The sequence below is a fragment of the Carcharodon carcharias genome, chromosome 16 (genome assembly GCF_017639515.1).
Source record: "Carcharodon carcharias isolate sCarCar2 chromosome 16, sCarCar2.pri, whole genome shotgun sequence".
In the NCBI taxonomy this organism is placed as follows: Eukaryota; Metazoa; Chordata; class Chondrichthyes; order Lamniformes; family Lamnidae; genus Carcharodon; species Carcharodon carcharias.
In genome coordinates this window covers 13,366,045-13,387,182 of record NC_054482.1, presented here as the reverse complement: position 1 = coordinate 13,387,182, position 21,138 = coordinate 13,366,045, and the positions used below count along the sequence as shown (strand labels likewise).

At 39.2% G+C, this 21,138-nt stretch overlaps 1 protein-coding gene across 1 annotated transcript; it reads right to left on the bottom strand.

The window, feature by feature from the left end:
• Positions 1-31: 31 nt before the first annotated feature.
• plpp6 (phospholipid phosphatase 6) lies at positions 32-19,219 on the bottom strand. Its single transcript, XM_041208333.1, has 2 exons — positions 18,637-19,219; positions 32-4,650 (listed from the first exon to the last, which is right to left on the bottom strand). The coding sequence occupies exons 1-2, from the start codon at positions 19,133-19,135 to the stop codon at positions 4,277-4,279; spliced, it is 873 nt and encodes a 290-aa protein (XP_041064267.1). The 5' UTR covers positions 19,136-19,219; the 3' UTR covers positions 32-4,276.
• Positions 19,220-21,138: the final 1,919 nt, after the last annotated feature.

Here is a 21,138-nt window from a genome sequence, read left to right as displayed (position 1 = left end):
GAACATGGATAATGTAGAAGGAGCAAATAAATAAAGTTCACACTTTTTTTTATTGTAGAAAATAATTTAGGAGGCACAAAATATTCAATGACAATTGCACATTTGTAACCAGATTTGTTCTCATCATATTTTTACACACAGCAAGTTATGTCAACATATCACATCATTTTAAAGATAGCACATAGATACCCAATGTCAGACATGTTAATATCTTTAACTAGGAAGAATTGGAACAAAGTTACATTTAAACCTCTGATAAAAAGCAAATGTAAAAAAAACCCTCATTTATCCTTAATTATATTATTTCCAATGTCTTTGTAAATTTATCAAAGAAGCAGTAATCTATGGCAGCTTTTCAGAGTAGATACATCTGAATAGCTGAGACACTGCATTTTAATCAGAAGTGATGAACAGACATTTGTGACAGACCACTTGCTGCATGGTAATCAAGCAAAATGAAAATTAATTCCCAAATTCAGAACAACCGTATAAAAGATTCTTCAGTGCAATCATCTTTCTGTGACACTTTGCACTTATTAAATTACATTTTAAAGTACTTTCTGTTCAGCTATGATCTTCAAGTGTACTCAGTAAATATCATCTAATATTCTTTCTAAACTGCTTCAATTAAAGCCAACCAGGACACTTCTTTTCCACCTCCCTTCAAAACTTGCCAGAATCTCACCCTGAATGAGTCATTTTGCAATGTATAGATTTCCCTCAGTGTAAAATTAAAAATTGTGCATCATCACAATCAAATTATAAATCCCGTGGTGGTGATCCAATATAATTCTATATTGAAAAGCAGCCTCATTAAAGCAGTTTTCTGGCAATCAAGGATGCATTTTGATTGGTCTCCACCTCCAAATTATCATAGGCTGGAGGAGGCAAAGAGAACTGGAAAGTGTTTTGAAATCAATGGGAGGTCTAGAAAAGGGGCAAAAGCCAAGCTATAAGAAAAACTTGAAAACCCAAATAGAAACAGGAAATAAGATGAGCTGAATAAGATGATTTACTTCATTAAAAAATTGCAATTTTAAAAATTCTTTCATGGGATGTGGGTGTCGCTGACAAGGCCAACATTTGTTGCCCATTTCTACTTGCCCTTGAACTGAGTGTCTTGCCACATCATTTTAGAGGGCAGTTAAGAGTCAACCACATTGCTGTGGGTCTGGAATTACCTGTAGGCCAGGCAGATAAGGGCAGATTTCCTTCCTTAAAAGGCATTCGTGAACCAGATAGGCTTTTATGACCACCGATGTTAGTTGTCATGGTCACCATCATTGAAACTAGCTTTCAATTTAGGTTTATTGGTGGAATTTGAACCGGGGTGTCCCCAGAGCATTCGCTTGGACCTCTGGATTACAAGTCCAGTGACATTACCATTACGCCATCATCTCCCCCTAGTATTTCTGTGCTACAGAGTTATTATAACACTTATGCTGACATTGTCTTGACGACTAGGTAGATACAGTGTCTTAATATTTATATTTGTTCCAGTCAGAAAATGTACTAGCCAGCCCAAGAGGCCACAAATACTCCAGGATCTACGACTAACCTAAGCATTGTTCAGAGGTATGGTCATACTTTGGTAAAGATGGGAAAGTGCACAGGTCGAGTTCTAGTGTCTCAGGCACTGATTAAATATGGCAGGCCCAGTAAATGAGAAGAATTGCTGCTTCTCTGTGCTAATTAGTTTTGCAAAACTGGCAAACACAACCACACAGTCAGTTGTTATTTATAGCTAGCAATAAAATTGATGATTAACAACTCTGTTGCTAATTAGGGTTAGCAGGATCACTCTTTAATTGTATTCCAATCCTGAGAACTGCAAGTGTTATACAAAGGAAGATTATTAAGAAAGCCTGAAATAACTTGCATTACAACACAGGTGTAACTTTGGCAGAACAATATTCTCTGTTACAAATATTTACCATGGCAATCAGTGCTCCCAAAAAATATTTATCATAATTCACAAATTATACACATTAACCACAATTGTGCACAGACATACTGAAATATTATTACACACCACAAATATCAGGTTTATAATACTGCAGCTCTACATTATGGTAAATGAAGAATCTATTCATGTTATATGGCACAACTTCTCTCAGTTATATTATCACAGAATATATTATTCAAGCAAATGTTTGGACACCTTAGCTGCCACACTGAAGGTCGTAAATACAAAAGGATGGTTTTATTAACATTTCTGTAAATAAGTGTATTTTAAAATATGCAAAATGTTGTCTTGAATGTGATAGACTAATAGTTGTATTTCAATGAATTGTGAAGGATGTTGAACATTTTTGCATTTGCACACAGCTGGTACGATCCATATTTTTAATTAAATCTTGATGTAAAACCAGTTGGCCTGAATAATAAAACTGGTCTATCTTTAAAAAAATTTAACTAAATTTATTTAATTTCATAACACATTGCATGCTGATTAAGAGGCAACACTTTCCTTATCAGGTAAATCTACATAGTACATGCATAGTATAAGCTGGGAATTTGTAAACCCACAATAAAAACTAATATCTAAGATCGTAGCAAGCTGTGTTGGTGATTTGGGGGAACTTCAATTTGCCTGTTGCCTCAGTGGGGAATCATGTAAGTGATTTGGGACTTCTGTAAAAGCTGTGCAGAAGCATTGTACAACTCCAGTAAAACAGACAACCTACAGACATTGCAGAATGGACAACAAAAGCATGCTAGCTGGACAATAGAGTCACACCTAAAACAGCACATCTATTTTACACACACACACACACACACATATATATATATGTATCTACTTACATGGAGGATATGGGTTCTGGAATGTCACTAAGTTGCAATGCATAGGAATTGCTCCCAATGGATAGTAAAAAAAAATGTTTCTGGAAGGAGAAGTGCATTTTATGGAATAGCTGTCATCAGTGCAGTTGCGTCACATGCTTTGAAACTGCTGGTTAGAAGAGCAGGTCTTTTTATAGCACTTTCTACATATGATAAAAACAGTAGGTTGCGTTCAGCATTCCCTATTCATAACATCATGTCAGTAGCTGCCAGAGGAAAGGCACTGGATGAAGGCTTGGTGCCTTTATTGGATAGGGAAGGAGACGATACTTACAATAAACTATTAAAAAAATCAAATATGCACAAATTGCTGGTTGAACTCATGCACAGAAAGGAATAGCTCTGTACTTGGTGGTGGGGACAGTGAGGGGGTAAACAGTAAGAAAAAACAGAAACAAAAGGGGGATGCAAAAAACGTAATTCATTTTTACATTTTATATTGCAGTTTTGTTCGCTACAGACAGCTGGATAAACTGTGCCATTAAATCATTCAGCAGGTAGTAAGCTTTACTGTGATGGAAACGTGGTGCCCATGGAAAGATAAGTAAATCATGCACCTGCCCAAAACAGGGAAACATGTTGATTTTCAGCTTTATCTGCACCTCTAAGGGAGGTGGGGGGAGAATTTCACAGGCTTAACGAATCCTGTAAAGGAATGACCAGGATCTATTTTAAAATATGTTAAAACTACAGAGGGAGTTAAGGGTTAGCATTTTATTGAACTTTACCTATTTGCTATTCATGAATAAAAAAAAAACCTACAGAGAGCATTTTACACGAGTTCCTGGTTAGCACACAATGGCCCTGGCAGAAATCAGAGAGAACAGCTAAAATGGTTTTTGCCTCGGGGACCTGGCTAAAACGTAGCTCAAATAGGTGGGACAGAAGCTTTTCCACCAATGGGATTGAAATTAATTCAGGACCAGCTACTTACGTTCCTGGGGAGAGGAATCCACATTAGGAAAACTGGCCTGAAATACTTGACTGATTCACCATTTATAACTCTGAAGGCTGTAATGTAATGTCAGACTGGGCTAGTAGTAAGACTGCTCTTTAGATTTGAGGCTCACAAAACAGAAGCCTGGAAAGTGCATCTGATCTATACCATAGATAGCATGATGGTACCTCATATACTCTGGGAAAGAAATGGAAAACGCTTCTCAATTTGCCTCCTTTCACCTAAACAGACAAATGCGCAAGAATTGGGAAATAAGCAGAAATAATGTTTTCATAGAGGTTGTTCTGGCAGTTCTGAAGGTTAACCTAGATTGGCTAAAATAAGATCCAGTCTCAAAGTGAAAGGTCATAACATATAAAATCAAGTAATTAAACACTTCAACCCGACCAAGCTACATAGTGTTTCGGGTATACAGTACAATCATAGGTTGGAACACACATACCTTGCAAAGAAAAATTCTACACTAATACATAATTATTTAAGTCCCCACAATCTCAGGAATATCTGCAGGTTACTAGATGACAACCACATATACTCCACCAGGCTATACTGCAGATACCCCATGATAAATCCACAAACAACATCAGTCACATTGTGTCTTCCCAGCATCACTCGTGACAGTCCCACGATACACACCCACAGCACAACCAGAATACGCAGAGGAACAGCTAAAACTAAGTGATTGAGGAAGAATCGGCCTCCCAATGCTGCTCTAGTTGCATGGCCCGACGGGAATGAGTATCTGTCCACAGAGAACGTGGCAAACATGTCCATCTTGTTATGTGTGGGCCGACGCCTGCGGACCAGTGACTTGACAATGCCTACCAGGACCAGATCCAAGATCAGAGCTAAACAAAGAAACAAACTGGTTATTATACTTTTATAAACCAATGTACTGCAACATGGTTCCCCATCACATCAACTGACTGACATTAAATTTCTGAACTCTTGGGCTAGAGAGAGGAAGCAGAGGTATTTTTGAGATATTGAATCTCCTGTTCACAATGCCATTTGTGAAGATGACCATTGTAATTAAACCAGAAGTTCATTGTACAGATGGCGTTAGTCTTGTGCACAGTAGGGGCAAAGCTTCCTTAGGAGATGCACATGTTAATGCATTCCTCAATAACCGAACAAATCTCCATTCCATGACTATACAGAGGACTGAATTTATTCCCACACATTTGTAAACAAAGGTAAAGGAGCAGAGATATTGATTGAAAATATTTATTTTGGAGCTATTTCATCGTGGAATTGTCTTCTGTAAAGAAGCCATGATGACTTAAGTTATACGTAGGTTTCTAAGGAAGTATTCAAAAGTCTCCAGTCAGAATGCGGAAAAAATTAAAATGATATTACAATACATAAGATTTATTTCTTTAAAAAAATTTAATAGGATAGAAATAAGTCTGTGTCACATGAATATACAGAAATACCAGGATTTTGAAAATATAAGAGCTGTTGGGCTACATCATTTATATATGCAGTAACAATCTGTAAACACAGGTGTTGCAGATTTAAGAAAATAACTTATTAAATCCATTTCGCACATTAGGACTATAAAATATACAGTTTGGGCTATTATCTAAAGAGGTGCTCAAGCATACAACTACCCTGCCAGGACTGGCAAGAAAGGAACATGTCTTATTTTATATACACACCAGCTGATCTCCTATGGCCTTGCTCATTGTTAGCTGAAGGAATTTGTATGGCCCAGATTTTGTGTCAGTTGCAAATGGATGCCACTTGCCGTTCTCATTACACTTGCCGCAATAAGCCATATGGCCCCTTAAGCATGTTCTATCATTCAAAAAATGAGAGATTTTGACCTTGATTCCACTTGTCCACCCAATCCAATAATCTATTGATCTCAGCCTTGAAGGCACTTAACAACTGAACGCCACAACCTGAGTGGAAAGATTTATTATATCGGTACAAAGTGACCATCCCCTTATCTTGAGACTATGCCCCCTAATTCTAGAAAGTCAAGTTAATGGGCAGGTGTGGTAAGCTGTAGCTGCATCTGACTACAATGTAATAATGAAATATTGCGCTGTATTGTTTGTCACTTGTTTCTGCAATTTCAATTATAACAATTTTTTCCCTTTTAGTAAAATGCAGCAACACAATGAGTTTAAATTTTGAAGGAACATAACTTGAGCTACATCCAAAGTCAATCTTTTTATAATTATTTTTTTTTGCAAAAAGAATAATCTGAAATTTGAGAAACTGTCATTGTACATAATAGGCAGGTTTCCCAAATGAATGTAAAAATCAATTCCTTGAGATTTAAATCAGTCACAGGCAGGCTTCATGGAAGAACACATCCATTTCAGCACAGTAGGGGCACTTCTTATGATGGCCTTTTGGCGGGGGGGGCAGGTGCTGGAAGCAGGAAAGTTGAGTTATAAGGCCACATAACCAGAACAGCCATGATCTTGCTGACTAGCAGAGCATGTCCGAATGGCCTGCTGCTGCCCCCATTTTTATGATCTTATGCTCGTAACAGGACAAGCAATGGCATGTCTCCTTAACCAATCAACTTGAAGAATTATTGTTGAGATATGCCGAGTCTAAACCAGAAGTGCAAAGTTGAATATTTAATGTAAAATCATCTGAAAAGTGAAAAAAATGAGGGAGAAGATTGATGGGATTGAGAAAGATATAATAAACAAGGTAAATGTAAAAACATTTAAAAAAAAATCTAACAAAATTAAAATCTGAATAAGTTGTAAAGGTAAAATTTCAGTAAGAGGTTGTTTGTAGTAATTTAGACTCAAAGCTATTAAAAATTCATTTACACTTGAATGAATGGATAAGCCCTACATATTTCTGGCATTTTTAGTGGGTAAATATCACAAATTTATGCTTTTATGTATTTGAATGGTGAGTTTCTTGGCCAGCTACTAACATTGCAAAGCTTGTTTAAGAGCAGGGTGACTTACAACAACTTCCGGATGTTCCTGTACAATTTACACCTCAATAAGCTTAAGCACCGAAGCCTCACCATTATTCCTACCGCAAAAGGAATAATAGAGTGTCTGTCAGCTCTCACCATTTTAAAGTAGTAAATCAGACAACTTCTGGCATCTGCACATGCACAGGCAAACCCAGAAATCAAGATGCTGTTGCCCAAGTTGCACTGGAAGTCATCAAAGTTGCTTTCAAAGTTTAGAATTCATTCACAAGAAACAGTTTACTGAAGAATTAGGACACAATTTAGATAGGCATCTCTATTCTGAGATGAACTATGTTTGCACTTCTCACATAATACAAGATAAAATAACAATATATTAATTATACAAGCTTTGAGTTTAATCACACTTTAAAGTGTCAAAGGATATTTAAACAAAAGGGAAAAGAAAGGCATTCATCTCATCTTGGTTTCTTCATATCTAGAAATTTCCAAACTCCGCTGATATGCAAACTTCCCTCTCCAACATTTAATTTCTAATTAATCTCACCACATGTTCCTCTGACAAATAGTTGTGGGCAGGTAGTAGAAATAAGAAATGGTTTAATTAATATATAAACACATATTTGTGGATCTGTCTAATGGATGGAACTCAATTGCAAAACTTATTACCTATGTGATCTTATTTTAGATCACAGCAAAAGCAGAATATCCATCCCATTCATCAGAAACTCTGTCCAGAAATAAAGAATGAAGAATCTGCATGCCGGAGGTCCACAAGAGTGATGCTGACCTGATTTGAGTGTTATTTTACTCCTGCTCCAGCTCGTTTTAAAATTCCTGTTTCCAGATGTAGAGGAGTTGGTTACTTCTGTTCAGCCTTCTGTGGGCAAGTGGTGAGGGGAGGGAAGTTTAGTCCAATTTTTATACAACATAGGTAATGCCACAGAAGCTGTCCTTGGGTAGGAGAACACAAGAACAAAGAAAGAGGAGTTGGCCATTTAACCTCTTGAACGAGCTTCGTCATTCAATGCGATCTGGGCTGATCTTCTACTTTAACTCCACCTTCCCACATTCTCCTCATATCTCATAATTCCCTTAGCTCCAAAAATCAATCCATCCGTCTTGAATTAACTCAACAGCAAAGCAGCCAAAGCTCCCTGGGGTAGAGAATTCCAAAGATCCTCAACCCTATGAGTGAAGAAATTTCTTATCTTGGTCCTAAATGGCTGATGCCTTATGCTGAGACTGTGACCCCTAGTTCCAGACTCCCTACCCAGGGTTAACCTACTCCCAGCACCTACTCCATCCAGCTCCTTAAGAATTATATGTTTCAAAGAGATCACTACTTATTTTTCTAAATTCTAGGCAACATAGGCCTAGCTTTCTCAATCAGGAGAGTGCCCTCACCCCAGAGATCAGTCTAGTGATCCTTTGTTCACCTAGTGAACTCCCTCAACGGTAATATAAAAGGAAAGAGGAAGAAAGGTGCAAGAGAGATATAAAAAAAACTTCCTCCACTGATGGTGAACACCTTGGTTTCGTCTTACTAAGGCCTAATAAACATCAACAAATATACGTACAAATGTGAACAGAAGACAGCTCTAGAACTTGAACTCAAACTACCTTGGCTAACCTGCTTTTCAAATTAACCCCTTTAACTCAGGAAATTCCATTTTTTTGTTGTAGGCACATTTTAAAAAATGCCTCACAAGCAGAATCTAATTGAGTGCAAAGTCTTACCAAGATAAATATTTTCCATCTAGAAAGAAGTGCACAATCCTTCTCATATGGGTATTTACAAGGTTAAATGCTCATTGAGATCTGCTGCGCCAAAATCCAGGGTTATATTATGTTAACAAACTGGGGGTTGAATTGGTGCTGCCAATGATTTTTTGCAACTGCTCTGGGAAAGAAACTAAAGGAAAAATCACCACAGTAAAAAACGGAATTGGGTGTTGTTCACTAAGTATTTTCTCACTGGTTTTCACAGCACAGCCCTTCGATCTGAATAGTTTTGCACCTGCCTCCTGTGTACTTCTCCAATCTTTTAGAAAACAGACAAACATTTGGTAAGACAAGGCCAGATAACAAATTAAGCGCTTTATTCACAAATTAGCAGTCAAAATATACTCTATTTATATAGCTTGATCTCATTTCTCTCCTCCAAAATGAGGAGAAAGAAACCACCACATATGCTGTCCTTTTTGAGAGCTAAGTCACTGGCTATTTGCAATATCTTTCTTTTAGACTAATAATTATAGAAATTGATTGACATTGCTAGCTTCCAGGCTCACGACTCAGGTACTCTGCAAAGTCTTATTTGACCTTGTGGGTACCCAGATGAAAAGGATTGTGCAATTCTATGTGGAAAACAGATGTCTTCATAATACTTTGCACACAATTAGATTGGGATTGCAAAGCATTTTTAAAAAATATACCTCAAACAAAAATAAAATTGCTTGAGGGATGGGGTTAAGTGGAAAAGCAGGTTAGCCACTAGGTGGCTTTACGTTCAAGTTCCAGGGCTGTCTTCTGTTCAAATTTGCATGTTATATCTTTTCTTTTTGAGACACTGACTGATCAAGTTTTTTTTTGTCCATTACTGTGCGTGTTCCTGTCAAGGGGTGGATGAGGACTGTAATGCTAACTTCCTTCCCATTAGTAATCTGTCTATAGGCCGTTTAATAAAGTTGGCTTCTTTTCCTTCTCAGGTGAGATGCAGGTTTACGAGAAAACATCTGCCGTTCTCAAATTGAATGGGGATCATCTGGCTAATGAGCCTAGGATGAGATAACTGACCATCGCACAATAAGGTAGGAATAGACTGGATTATGGTTTCATAAAAAGACATTCTCAAAGGTCAGTGTCTGTTAGTATTCATTATAGAATTACCAGACATATCCATCTGGATTGACAAAGGAATCATAACTGCTTTACTGAGGCTCTTGAAGTTTTACTGCATGACAGGTGTATTTAAGACAAAGGTGGCTTAAGTGTGGAGACAGGCACTTGCTACTGGCATGAACAACCAAGCAAGCAAAAAAAGTCTGCACGAGTTCATCTGGCTTTATTTTTTAAAAAATTAATTCTCAGGTTGTGGATGTCACTGCCACAGATATTCTAGTTGTCTTAAACTGAGTGGCTTGTCAGGAAACATCAGAGGGCGCCTAAGTGCCAACCACACTAAAGTGAGTTTAGAGTCACACACGCCAGGCCAGGTAAAGACAGTCAGTTTCCCTCCCTAAAAAAACATTGGTTAATCAGTTGTCTTATTTATGATGTTCCAATAGATTCATTCTCATTTTTGCTAACACCAGCTTATTCCCAGACTTTTTAAAAAAAACTGAATCCAAATTCTCAAACTGTCATGGTGGGATTTGAACTTATTATTAGTTCATGCCTCTGGGTTACTCTTCTGTAACACTAATCTAAAATTGCAATTGGAGTCCCAATTACATCATAAGGCATGGGTTTCCCTATCAAATGAGACCTGTACCTGGTGACTGTTTCGGCCCCTCATTGGTAGGCCTCTTTCTAAATGGAGTCAGCCACATGGCCAGCGTTAATGAATCAGGAAGGGCACTTTTAAAAAGTACCTGGATGAGCACTTGGCATGTCTTAACATTCAAGGCTATGGGCCAAGTGCTGGTAAATGGGATTAGATAGGTAGGTCAGGTGTTTCTCATGTGCCGGTGCAGACTTGATGGGCCGAAGGGCCTCTTCCGCACTGTGTGATTCTGTGACAATCACTACACAGTCTCTATGCCTGTGACATATCGTTTTAAATTTAAAACAAATTCACTGTTATCAAGCACAACTCTATACCAAAATTCTTTACATAAATGAAACATATCAAAAATCCAAAAGCATGGCAATGTGACAGGTTAATTTCAATCTAGTTGTTGCATTAATGTTGGTGTGGCTGTATAAATGGCAAATGTGCAAAGGGAAGAAGTTATAGATTTTACACCACAGAAACAGGCCGTTCAGCCCAATGGACCCAAGTCAATGTTTATGCTCCACATGAGCCTATCCTTCTGTCAACATATCGTTTTATTCCTTTCTCCCTCATGTTTATCTAACTTCTGCTTAAACTTGTCTATGCTAGTCTTCTGAACTACTCCTTGTGGTACATTTAACCACTCCCTGGATAAAGTTTCTCCTGAATTCCCTAGTGGATTTATTAGTGATTATCTCATATTTACATCCCTTAGATTCAGTCTCCAAGGCATTTGGAAGCAATTTTGCCTTAAACTCTTGCATTGTCTTAAAATACCTCTATCAGGTTACTTTCCAGTCTTCTCTTTTCTAGAATGAGAGCCCCAGCATGTTTAATCTTTCCCAACAGATAGTTCTAGCTTGATTCGAGTAAATATTCTTCACACCTTCTCCAATCCTACTATATCCTCTTTATTATATGAAGACCAAAACTGTCCATAATACTCCAAGTGTGGTCAAACAAAGCTTCTAAGCACACTTAACATAGCTGCTCTGTTTTTATATTCTACCCCTCAAGAAATGAACCAGTGATTTTTTTCAATGACCTTATTAACCTGTGTTGCTACTTTTAATAATTTGTCTATCTCTGCTCCTGAATCCCTTTGCTCCTCTACCCCATTTAGACATTGATTTTCCATTGGGTGTGTGGGCTGCTTATTCTTCCTCCCAAAATATAGGGGAATGGAGGGTGAGAAGTGGAAGATTCCACATCAGAGTTTGGCACACTTTGTTTAAATAGGAGCTGAAACCCACAGAACAATTCCTTATTCTTATGTTAATTGGCCTTCATTTGAATACCAAAAGACTGACAGTCTATAGATATAATTTCTTTCAAATTATATGAATCATTAAGCATGTAAGTTCATCAAATAAGACTGATATTATTTCTTGCCAGTATCAGATCTACAATCCATTGCTCCTGTCTTGCATGTTGGCTGATTTACACCCTATGTGATAATCTTTTAAAATCTTTTAAACACCCTATGTGATGCTGCCTGAATTCACAATGCAGCCAACAAGCAGCAAAACCAGTCTCAGCATCAATGCCAATTTCGAAGTTGAGTGAATGAATGACAGTTGCATTGCCCTGACATAGTGGTATTGTCGCTGGGCTCGTAATCCAGAGATCCAGGGTAATGTTTGGGGGACCCGGGTTTGAATCCCGCCACAGCAGATGGTGAAATTTGAATTCAGTAAAAATCTGGAATTAAAAGTCTAATGATGACCACAAAGCCATTGTCGATTGTTGTAAAAACCCATCGGGTTCACTAATGTCCTTAAGGGGAGGAAATCTGCTGTCCTTACCTGGTCTGGTTTACATGTGACTCCAGACCCACAGCGATGTCCACATCCTGCCCACAAAAAAATTTGAAGCCAAAACTAAGTGAAGAATAAACGCATATGTTTAATTCAGCACTATAAATGGCCCAATGTGGTTCTGTTAATACAGAAACCTCCAAATGATCTCTTGATAACCTAATAAGAGTCACCCAGTGTAGTACTAAACTATACACAGCAGAATACCCCATGTTTAATTCCTGATTTGTACTGAGGCTGACTAGATTAGCATTCTGTAATTGGCTACAACACCTTCAGTTCACTAGATTGATTCCGGGGATGTCTTTTGAGGAAAGGTTGAGCAAGATGGGATTGTACTCACTGGAGTTCAAAATAATGAGAGGTAATCTTATTGAAACATGAAAGATTCTGAGGGGCTTGACAGGGTAGATGGTGAGAGAATGTTTCCCCTCGTGGGGGAATCTAGGATGAGGGGGTACAAAATAAGGGGTTTCCCATTTAAGATGGAGGTGATGAAGAATTTCCTCCCTCAGAGGGTTGTTAATCTTCGGAATTCTCTATCCCAGAGGGCAGTGGAAGTTGGGTCACTGAATAGATTCAAGGCTGAGTGAGACAGATTTTTGAAGGGCAAGGGAGTTGAGGGTTATGGGGGTGGGGGAAGGCAGGAAAGTGAAACTAATGCCACAATCCATGATCTTATTGAAAGGCAGAGCAGGCTCATTGGGCCAAATGATCTATTCCTGCTCCTATTTCTTATAGTTAGGAAAGGAGTGATGAAATGAAAGTCAATCATCCTGTGTTCCTATACTTGGTCACCAAAAGCATTTGATAAGGTGCCACACGTGAATTTATTACACAAAATTAGGGCTCATGGGATTGGGGATATTATAGAAGCAAAACAAAAACAGAATTACCTGGAAAAACTCAGCTAGAAGCAGACTGGTTAATGAACAAAGAACAGAGTGGGGATAAACAGAACATTTCAGGCTGGCAGACTGCAACTAGCAGAGTATTATAAGGATCAGTACTTAGTCTCATCTGTTTATAATTTAAATCAGTCAGTGCCTTAGCTGAGGGGACCAAGTGTAACACATTCAAGTTTGTTAGGTGGGAAAACAGGCTGTGAGGAGGATGCAAAGAGGCTGTAAAGAGATATTGACAGGTTAAATAAGTGGGCAAGGAAGTGGCAAATGGATTATAATGTGCTGAAATGTGAACTTATCCATTTCTGTAGGAAAAGCAGATTTTTTTTTAAATGGTGAGAAACTATTAAAGGTTGGTTTTCAGGAGGATTTGGGGTGCCTTAAACAAGACAAACATAGTTAGCTTTAAGGTAAGCAAGCAATTAGGAAGGCAAATGTAAGTTGTACTTCAACCTCCTTGCAATAAAGGTCAAGTGTAAAGAAGTCTTGCTCCATTTGTAAAGGGCTATGGTGAGGCCACATCTGCAGCAGTGTGTGTAGTTTTGGTCTCCTTACCCAAGGAAGGATATACTTTCCTTGAAGGAGTGCAAAGGTTCACTAGATCAATTCCTGGGATGAGGGGATTGTCCTACGAGGAGAGATTGAATAGACTGGACCTTTATTTTCAAAAATTTAGAAGAATGAGAGAAAACATAATTGAAACAAAATATGTTAAGAGGCTTTATAAGCTGGATGCTGGGAGGATGTTTACCCTGGCTGGGTGGTCTAGAACTAGGGGGTCACAGTTTCAGAACAAGGGGTCAGCCATTTAGAGCTGAGATAAGGCTAAATCTCTCCACTCAGAGGGTTGTGAATCTTTGGGATTCTGTATCCCAAAGGGTAGTGGATACTCAGTCCCTGAATACATTGCAAGGTAGAGGTCAATAGATTTTTGGATACTAAGGGAATTAAGGGATTATGGGCATAGGATAGGAAAGTGGAGCAGAGGTTGATCAGTCATAATCTTATCAAATGGCAGAGGAAACTCAAAGGGCCAAGTGGACTACTTTTGCTCTTGTTTGTTATGTTCTTATTTCGTGACCTCTGCTGGAATGGGCGAATGTGTGGTGATTAGGCAAGAACATGATCGGGCTTTACTGCAAAGCCTGTCACAGTTAAAACAGCCTGACAATATTCATGGTTTAAATACACATCTGAAAAATATTGAGGCTACCAGGGAGCTGCTGATGCTCACAGAAATATACCTCAGCAAGTCAGTGCCTCCAGAAACACATTCTGCTTTTGAATGCGTTCAGATATGCTTACTAGCAACAGTTTGAAAGAGCTAAGACAAAAACTGTGACACACAGTAAATAGAATTCATGCTATTGAAGCAATCTTGTCATGGCCCAAGAGTTGCAGGTGGACTTAAGCCTCCATTCACTGACATGCATATTCAACTTAAAAACAGTACGTACATAAATAGCTGTCAAATGTATCTTTATTCCATTCAGATCAAATAGAACTGATCTAGCATGCTTTTCTAAACAAAAATGCTGCTTTGATGGTTAGTCCTGCTGTCAGTATGTCAAGAGCTAATTAATAGATATCCTGCCAGTTGTTTTGTGCGTCTAAAACAATTTCACTTCACAAGCAAGGAGGTATGTTGAAATACTCACTACTTAATTAAACTCTTTAAAAAGTGATATTTTTCAAATGTTTTGGTTTCTAAACCACTAATTTAGAAAGTTCTTAATGAAAATATTGAAGTATAACACTGTGTGAAGCTTAGAAGTTAGGAAATCGAAATTTAGTGAGAACCTTACCAAAATCTCTAGTGTCCAACCCTTCACATTTCCAAGGAACTAGAAAACATCGGAGTTTCTGCAGAAGTGACTTTTAATTAAGCAAAGAAGCCTGCACACTGGAGTTAAGTTAGCATGCATATTTAAAAGATAATTTACTTTAAACTTCCACTTGGAAAATACTGGTACTGCATGTCATTTTTTTTCCAACTGCATACAATGTTCAAATGTATTGGCCCTGACCAAAGCAGCTGTAGTTGTCTTGTTCTGGTATGCAAGAGGGTAGCTATAAATTGTGAAAGGTTGGAGAAGTGTTAAAATCAAAACTTCCAACTTTTGAAAACTGCTGGATCGAGTTCAGAAAGCTCCTTAATATTGAACTAAAATTGATTTGTCAACTTAATATTCTCTGAGGCAAAGGGAGTGCATGAACAGAGAAGCCTGGAGGCTGTACATCCACAAATCTTACAAGGTGGGCAGGACAAATTGAGAAGGCTGTTAAAAAGCATATAGGATCTTTGGCTTTATAAATAGAGGCAGAGAGTAAAAAAGTAAGTAATGTTAAACTGTTATAACTGCTTAGGCCCCAGTTGGAGCATTGTGACAACTCTAGGAATTGTGCTTCAAGAAGAATGTCAAGGTCTCAGAGGGTTCAGGGGAAATTTACTGGAATGGTACGAGGGATGAAGTATTTCAGTTATGTGGATACATTGGAGACATTCTCCTTAGAACAGAGAAGGTTAAAGGAAGATTTAATAGAGGTGTTCAAAATCATGAAGGGAGATGATAAACAACAGTCAGAGTGGTAAGCAGGCTGGTAAGCAGATGACACATTTAAGGCAACTGGCAAAACCAGGGACAAGATGAGGATTTTTTTTAAACTGAACGTACTGTCTGAAAGGATGGTAAAAGCATTTTCAATAATTTCCAAGAGAATCAAATAAATAATTGAAGGGAATGGAGGAAGACTATTGGGGAAGGGCAGGAAATGTGAATAAATGGATAGTTCTTTCAAAGTGCTGTATAAGCACAATGGGGCAAGTAACTTTTTTCTATAATTCTATTCATAATGGTGAACCATCATCTCACTGAAGCAACAATTGGAAAATGTAGTTTCTCTCGTTTGCCTTTAGTCAAAATTGAAAAATGTCAAAAAATAACTGACAATATTTTGACCAGAATGCTTTTTAATCATTCATGGAAAATGGGTAAAGCGAGCAGGCTCAGCGCTCCTCATTTACACAAAGACATAAAAGAGGACTTTTAAGACGCATAGGAGACAACAAAACTAATGTCAGTGAGAGGACTTAGCAGGATTGACTGGGCTAGGCGCTCCTTTGTCATATCCAGTGCCTCGGTCACCCACATTGCTATGGGTTTTGAGTCACGAAAGGCTAGATTGGGTAAGGATGGCAGCTTTTCTTCTCCAAGGAGCATTGGTGAACCAGATAGATTTTTACCAACAACTCAGAGGTTTCATAATCATCATTACTGAGACAAGCTTTTTATTTCATATTTATTTAATTAACTGAATTTAAATTCACCAGTTGCCATGGTGGCATCGAGATCATTCTTCCAGGCCTCTAGATTGCTAGTCCAGTAACAGAACCACTATGCCACTGCACCCGATAATAAGTACAAATAATACTCTTGAAGGTGTGTGAGAATTACTTGTCTGGTTTAATGCCAGCACCAAATCTAATAAAATGACTGAAATAGATTCTTTATGAAAGTAACCAAACTTTTCAACAAAACTTTGTGGTACTCTCCAAAATTTAATCCTGATTTTTCTTTACATTAATGTTCAGTTTCCAGAAAAGATGCACAATTGTTTTCACCACTTTTTTTTCTCCTCTTGGCTCATTACAATCTAAAAGCAAATGAATTTACTCCTTTAATTGAGAACTTTTCAATGACTGCACTAGCAGCTCATCACTGTGTATTTCATTTTTCCTCAATGGTCTTCTTGAAGAAACTTTCACTTTGAGTAGGGGCAATCAAGGTAATGGATAAATGCAGGATCCATTGCCAGAACATGTAATTTTAAAAGAATGAGAATAATGTCTAAATTTCCTTTTTGCAGGCTGTGGACTTTGTTAACAGGTGCGCTATCTTTCCATCTGTAGTAGCAGACAGGCCAGAGGATTAAGCATATCAAAAGAAGCTTGTTCTGAAATCTAAAAGCTCCACGACATGCAATGGGATTGGACAATAACTCAGCATACACCTCATTAGATTTATTTAGTTTGCTCTACTTGGCAAATTATAAGAATAGTGTTATCATAAGGTTATCACATTGTCTCAGTCTCAAATTCACTTTATTGGAATCAAAAGTATATCTTATTCCATTCTTAAAACATAAAAGTTTGTGTTGGCTAAGCTTCTACACTTGCTCAAAATCACCAGCATCAAGCTACACTCTACAAAGCAGGCAGCACTGGCATTAGGTTCCAAACATATGAGCTAAGCAAGCACTGAACTTAGGAGAATAATGACTTCAAAATACACACTAATGGCATGAAATTAAACATTATTTTACCATAAAGAGCAGGAATCTATTAAGAGGCTTATATCAGGGGAAAAAAATCACTTGCAGATATTAATGAAACAAGACATGGATTAATTGAATCAAGGTAAAGTTTGAAATTCAACAAGTTAGGCGGAGAGAGGTTAAAGGGAAGTGCTGAGTCTTCTAGGAGACAAGTTTGTTTAACTTTAACAATACTAGAGTGCAGGAGCAGAGGGACCTGGGTTATATGAGCATAAATCATTGAAGGTTGCAAGACAGGTTGAGAGAGCGGTTAATAAAGCATATGAGATCCTGGGTTTTCTAAATAGGGGCAGAGAGAACAAAAGCAAAGAAGGCATGGTAAACCTGTAAAAAACACTGGCTTGGCCTATTGCATCCACACCTTAGGAAGGATGTGGAGGAATTAGAGAGGTGCAGAAAAGACTCACGAGAATGATTCCAGGGATCAGAACTTCAGTAACGTGTTTAGATCGGAGAAACAGATTGTTCTCCTTGGAGAAGAGGAGATTTGATAGAGGTGTTCAAAATCATGAATGGTCTTGATCAGAGCAGATAGGGAGAAACCATTCCCACTTGTGGAAGGATTGAAAATCAGAGGACACCGATTTCAGGTGATTGACAAAAGAAGCAACAGCAATGAGGGGCAACTTTTAAAAAAAAAACAAAGTGGTTAAGATCTGGAATGCACTGCCTGAGTGTAGTGGATGCAGTCAATTGTGGCTTTCAGAAGAGAATTAGGTTATCTGAAGAGGAAAAAAACTGCAGAACCAAGGGAAAAAGACAGGGAGCAGCATCAGGCAAATTGCTCACACAGAGGGTCAGCAGACATGGTGGGCCGAATAGGCTCCTTTGATATCAATGAAACAAGACATGAGTTAATTGAATCAAGATAAAGTTTCACGATGAAAAGGTTGAAATTCAATAAGTTAGGTTAAAGGGAGGTGCTAATTCGTCTAGGAGATGAGTATGTTTTTAGCTTTAACAAAAACTAGGCTGCAGGGGCAGAGACCCCTGGGGTAGATGAGCATATCCTTATATGAGAATATGAAGGAGGTCATAGAAGCAAGCAGCATTGAAGCAGGTCATTCGGTCTTTGAAAAGAATATCCAATTAGCCTCAAGGCCCCACACATTCCAACCATATTTCCTTTTGAAAATTACTACTGAATGTCCTTCCAGCACCCTCCTAGGCAGTGCACCCCAGATCATAAAAAAAAGGCTGCATAAAAGAAAAAAAAATAAAAATAAAAAAATGAAAGTAAAAATAATAAATCTCCCTCCTTGGTTCTTTTTCACAATGATATTAAACATGTGTCCTCTGGCATGGACCCTGGGAAGGTCAGGGATGGAGATTAAAGGCTCCACTTTGTCTCCCGCACTCACCCAGCAGTAGGTTGAGGAGCACTTCCTGGCCGGCGGTGCTATCGCTCTTGCACAGACAGTACAAGGTGCCTCCTATCCAGGGGATGCCGTGGCCCGACACCTCGATCAGCTTCATGATGGGCCGGGCGCTGCCCCAAGCCGAGTCCTCGGTGGCGCAGACCCCCAGGCGCTTGGAGAGCCACAGGTCGATGGCCAGCAGCGAGCGCAGGGCGATGCCGAGCAGGGACGGGTTCAGCTTCATGCAGTCCTCGTCGGGCTGCGGGCAGGAGGAGGAGGCGGCCGAGTCCCGGCGGAGGCCCGAGCCCGGGCCTTCCAGCTGCTGCTGCTGCTGCTGCTGCACGGCCCGGTGCCGGGGTGAGGGAGGCTCGGCGGAGGCCGCTCTCTGCAGGAGGGCAGGCGGCCTGCTCAGCACCAGGAAATCCAGCCTCCCCCCGCCGCCGCCGCCGCCGCCCTTCGGCTCCCGCTCTCGGTTCCGGGACTTGGGGGAGTGAGCCGGCATCTTGTTTCCCCCACCCCCTACAGCTGCTTTCAAGGGAGGAGTGGAGCCTCCTTCACAGGAGCCGTCGCCACAGCGCCATCTTCCACGGAGGGGAGGGGGGGGGGGGGGGGAAGGGGCGGTGTCGGGCAGCTGTCAATCAAAACACCCCCACCCCATCTACACAGCAAAATCATACCGAGAGTGCAAACAACTACAAAAACACCTGTCTGTATTAGCACTGAATAAACTGTAGCAACAGATCCACATTCAGTGGTATTGAATAAACTGCAGCAACAGATCCACATTCAGTGGTATTGAATAAACTCCAGCAACAGATCCACATTCAGTGGTATTGAATAAACTCCAGCAACAGATCTGCATTCATTGGTATTGAATAAACTGCAGCAGCAGATCTGCATTCGTTGGTATTGAATAAACTGCAGCAACAGATCTGCATTCATTGGTATTGAATAAACTGCAGCAACAGATCTGCAATTGGTATTAAATAAACTGCAGCAATAGATCTGCATGCATTGGTATTGAATAAACTGCAGCAACAGATCTGCATGCATTGGTATTGAATAAACTGCAGCAACAGATCTGCATGCATTGGTATTGAATAAACTGCAGCAACAGATCTGCATTCATTGGTATTAAATAAACTGCAGCAGCAGATCTGCATTCATTGGTATTGAATAAACTGCAGCAACAGATCTGCATTCATTGGTATTAAATAAACTGCAGCAACAGATCTGCATTCATTGGCATTGAATAAACTGCAGCAACAGATCTGCATTCATTGGTATTAAGTAAACTGCAGCAGCAGATCCACATTCATTGGTATTGAATAAACTGCAGCAACAGATCTGCATTCATTGGTGTTGAGTAGACTGCACAGCAGATCTGGATTAATTGGTATTAAATAAACTGCAGCAACAGATCTGCATTCATTGGTGTTGAGTAGACTGCACAGCAGATCTGGATTAATTGGTATTAAATAAACTGCAGCAACAGATCTGCACACATTAGCATTTAATGAACTGCAGCAATTGATCTACATTCATTGGTGTTGAATGAACTGCAGCAGCTCTGCATGTATTGATGCTGAATAAACTGCAGCAACAGATCTGCATGCATTGGTATTGAATAAACTGCAGCAACAGATCTGCATTTATTGGTATTGAATAAACTGCAGCAACAGATCTGCATTCATTGGTATTAAGTAAACTGCAGCGGCAGATCCACATTCATTGGTATTGAATAAACTGCAGCAACAGATCTGCATTCATTGGTGTTGAGTAAACTGCAGCAGCAGATCTGGATTAATTGGTATTAAATAAACTGCAGCAACAAATCTGCATGCGTTGGTATTGAATAAACTGCAGCAGCAGATCTGCACACATTAGCATTTAATGAACTGCAGCAATTGATCTACATTCATTGGTGTTGAATGAACTGCAGCAGCTCTGCATGTATTGATGCTGAATAAACTGCAGCAGCAGTTCTGCATTCCTTGGCAGTTAATGAAGTAGGTGTTGGTGTTGAGTAGACGGCAGCAGCAGATCTGCATTCATTGGTAATGAATGAAGTGCAGCAGCAGATCTGCATGCATTAGCATTTAATGAACTGCAGCGATAGATCTACATTCATTGGTATTGAATAAACTGCAGCAACAGATTTGCATGTGTTGGTATTGAATGAACTGCAGCAGCAGATCTGCACACATTAGCATTTAATGAACTGTAGCAATTGATCATTCATTGGTGTTGAATGAACTGTAGCAGCAGTTCTGCATTCCTTGGCAGTTAATGAAGCGCAGCAGCAGATCTGCATTCATTGGTGTTGAGTAGACTGCAGCAGCAGATCTGCATTCATTGGCAATGAATGAAGTGCAGCAGCAGATCTGCATGCATTAGCATTTAATAAACTGCAGCAATAGATATGCATTCATTGGTATTGAATAAACTGCAGCAGCAGATCTGCATGTTTTTTTTTACTTAGTTCTGTTGAAGAGTGATTTGGAC